The following is a 3,658-nucleotide window of genomic DNA, read 5'->3' as shown; positions in this document are numbered from 1 at the left end:
GATGGTGATAAAGGTAAAAGCCTCTAGAGAAAATCTGGGCTTCAGGGTTTGGATGGGTCACCTGTCTGCTCCTCTGGTACAGTGTCCTTCCTCAGTGCTCTCTGCTCCCGGACCATGGCAGAGCCCCAGTGAGGCCTCTGCAGCCCCCTCCTCTGGCCTCGGGCTGCGGGTGAGGGCTGCCTGTCGTGGCCCAGTGTGACTGAGTGGATCCCTTTAGACTCAGGTAGACCCGTGGAGGGGCCAGGCTCGCTCAGGAGGCAGCGGGTGTGCAGACGGGCTTGGAGACAGCAGTCGCCTCCCCGTCGCACTCACTGGTTTGAGCCTGGATCTGTGCCAAGGCAAAGGGTGGGGTAGGGGTGCATCTTCTTGGACTGCACCCGGTCCCAGCTGCACTCACCGCCCTGCAGCCTGTTCCCCATCAACCCCCATCACCCCGCCACCCACATTTCTATCTCATTGCTGGTCTCACCCATCTGGGATTTTTTCCCATCTGTTTGTGATGATGCCTGGGGCTCTGAGCCGTTAATGAGGGGGGGATTGTGGCAGCCGAGGAGTCTAGCTGAATGCGGTGGCTACGAGACGGGGCCTCAGGCTTCACACCTAATGTGGAGAGAGCCTGTGGGACCTGTTCTCCCGCTCTTTGGGTCCCTGTGTAGGGTGGGCCGTGTGACACGATGTCCATGGAGACTTTGCCGTGGGGAGCCCTGAGCTCAGGGCGCCCGCCACCCGCACCTCTTGGGATGACTGGTGGCTGTCCGCGTCCTCCTCCTGAGTGACCAGTGACTGTCCGTGTCCTCCTCCTGGGCTCTCACTAGTGGCTGTCCGCATCCTCCTCCTGCAGATGGTAGACCAGGGCCTGATTCTGCAGGATGGATCCTACTTCCGAGACCTGTGGAACATCCTCGACTTCATCGTCGTGGTCGGTGCACTAGTGGCCTTTGCTTTGGCGTAAGTAACTCGCTTCCTGTTGGTTCACCTTCCCTCCCCGCCGAGCCCCTGGCTGATTCGAGGCCCTGTCCAGAACCAGCCTGAGCGGTGGTCTGGGCAGCGCAGTGCCCAGGTGTGCCGCCCTGGACACCTGCCTCCCGCGGCCCTCAGCCGAGCCCCCGAGAGCCTGCCGGCTTCAGCTCACGTGCCCTGAGTGACAGGGCTGGCGAAGGAGGCGCGGGGGTCACTAGGGGGAAGTCACAGGCCCCGAGTTCCTTTCTTGGAGATGGGTCAGCACCGCGGGCGAGCAGTGCCTCCTGGGGCTCAGGGAGGGACCCGGGGCTGGCCGATGCACCCTTTCATTTCTTGATTCTGTCAAAGCTGCAGCTTGAAAGAAAGATGCCGAGAGTTGGGGGTCACGAGGCCCTCAGCGTGGGGTGGTTCTCTGCTCATGGGCCGGTCCTCCCGGGGCTGCTCCAGGGACAGAGACCGCGTTCGTGTGTTTGAGGAAAGGCTTCCCCACCATTCCCGGATAACACACAGGGAGACAGCCTTGAACTCTGACTCAGGAGACTAAACCACGCTCCTTACCTGTGGGGAATTGTTTTTGGATGCTGATCTAGCTGCAGCAGCTTTTCAACCCCATGTGACATTTCCTCTGGAATCCAGCCAAGGAACGGGCTCCCCAGCCCTCCGGGGCGTGTCTGAAGCAGGCATGTCATCAGGGGCCTTTTCTAAGCTGGCGTATAGAGCGCCTCAGAGGACGAATGACAGCTTCCGGGCTCTGTCTGCGCCTCATTCCACTGCCCGGGCAGTTCCACGCTCTTCCAGGTGGCACAGTGGGATCCCCCAGCCTGCCAGGGTGTGACCGGCAGCCAGGTCCTCTAAGCGAGGCTGCGATAGGGCAGAAGGAACACGTGGGTGAGCTGCTGTCATCGATGGTAGCCACGAAAGGAAAGGCACAAAATACCTCGCCAGATCCAAGTGGTCAGCAGGGGTCATCCATCCCACCTTTCCCCCCGAGCACCTCCAGCCGCCATCTCTGTCCCTTCTGTCCGAGAAAGAAGTAGGGCGGGAGTTGAGAAGGGACGTCCTGGGGTGGTGAGCTCTCTGCAGGAGAGGCAGAGGTCCCCAACTGGGCTGAGAATTTACAGTCTCTGGGAACCGGGAGGTGGGCTGTGTCCATTGCTGGCCCAGCCATGGCGGACCCTCCAAATGAGAGCTGGCTTGAGTGTGGCTAGCGACCCTGAGCTGGGCTGGCAGAAGGGACAGTTCCAGTGTCCCTTGTCCCCATGTGCCACCAGCATATTAACCTCGTGAGAGGTGGAATCCCCTGTGCCTCACATAGCAAGAAAGCCTCCTGTTAGCCGCGGCTGAGCTATTCCCGAGGAAGTTTCACAGAAGCATGCTGTTTCCCAGGCCGTGCAGTCTACATGGCGTCTCACAGCGAGATAAAAATGAAGGCAGCTCCAGCTCCATCAGGTCCTCCTCTCCCTCCTCGGCAAGGAGCGTTTGTGTCTGCCTGTGTTAGACGTATTACTCCTGGGTCTTTAAAAGGTCAAGATCCCTTTTCATTTTGTCAATTCATTTGCATACATTTCACCATATTGTTCTTCTCTAACTTTGATCTCAGTAAAATAATTTGTCTCTCTCTGACAGAAATAAAGAACGAGGAGGGAACCACACATAGGAGTGAACCCACACCATCTTTGCAAAGAACAGAGCCATGGGGAGGGGGCGTGGCAGGGCAGAGTGGCAGGCGTCGTGGGCCGCGGAGCCAGGAGACCCTGGTTTGAATCCCAGCCCCTCTGCTTACCAGCTTCGCATTCTGGGGCAACATACGTAGCAAGATATTAACCCACTTGTCTTCAGTGTCTCATCTCTGAAATGCAGACAAGGTCACGTGCGTGCAGCGCTCAGCACAGGGCCTGGCACCGTGTGAGTGATGGATACACGTTCACTCCCTTCGTACCTTTCACTCTCCCATACGATGAATCCGAATACCAGAGCCAAGTGTGTTGCTGCGTAACGTATGCAAATAGTCGAAGGTGAACACAGGCCGGTTTCCACACAGCTCTGGCCTGTGCCTGGCAACCGGGCAGGTGCGTTGGTGCCATGGGGAGGGAGGTGCATTTTAGAGGGACCCTTGCACACACACCCATGGCTGCAGTCCAGCTGTCTCCCCTCAGACCCAAAGCTGTGACAGGCTGGAGGGTTGTCATCTATCTTGTTCTTTCTTGTCCCTGTGAAAAATGGCGTTGGTGGCTTTGGTGCTGGCGGCGGGGGAAGCCTTAACAGCCCTGGAGCCCTGTTGGTCCTCAGATCAGGTACAGTGCAAGGAACCCCAGGAATCCCCTGGTTCTGGGGTTCACGATCATGTGACGGATCCAGAGTTAGGACCCGTCACTAGCTTTTAGCGACGTCACCTCTTGGACTTTCTACTCATTTCTCTCCGAAGCGTAGTTGGAACTTGCACATCCTCTCCATCCACTCGGTCTCCTGTCAGCATTCTTCCGGGCTTGCCTGCTCCCCGCCCGTCTGCCCTGCTCAGGACCAGGCTCACACTCTCCCCTCCTGGCCTCCGTCACATATGCGGAGGTCCAGGTGATGCTTGTTGTTGCTCATCTACCTGCGCTTCCTAAATCTCTTCTCCCTCTTTCTTCATTAAGGGCACCAGAGAATTCAGCTCCCCCATCACTTTGGTCAACTAGCCAGGGTCCCAGGGCCTGGC

The 3,658-nt window shown here is 58.2% G+C and overlaps 1 protein-coding gene across 1 annotated transcript in view; it reads left to right on the top strand.

Annotated features, from left to right (window-relative positions):
• The window catches only part of CACNA1E (calcium voltage-gated channel subunit alpha1 E), a 93,376-nt gene that overhangs the window by 23,197 nt on the left and 66,521 nt on the right, over positions 1-3,658 (top strand). The window contains 3 exon segments of the mRNA XM_023531223.1: positions 1-13; positions 842-948; positions 2,587-2,603. Coding sequence (XP_023386991.1) covers positions 1-13; positions 842-948; positions 2,587-2,603 — 137 coding nt within the window.

This window comes from Pteropus vampyrus, unplaced genomic scaffold (genome assembly GCF_000151845.1).
Source record: "Pteropus vampyrus isolate Shadow unplaced genomic scaffold, Pvam_2.0 Scaffold65, whole genome shotgun sequence".
Classification (NCBI taxonomy): domain Eukaryota; kingdom Metazoa; phylum Chordata; class Mammalia; order Chiroptera; family Pteropodidae; genus Pteropus; species Pteropus vampyrus.
The sequence above is the reverse complement of the archived record's forward strand: the minus strand, read 5'-3'. Positions and strand labels throughout refer to the sequence as shown.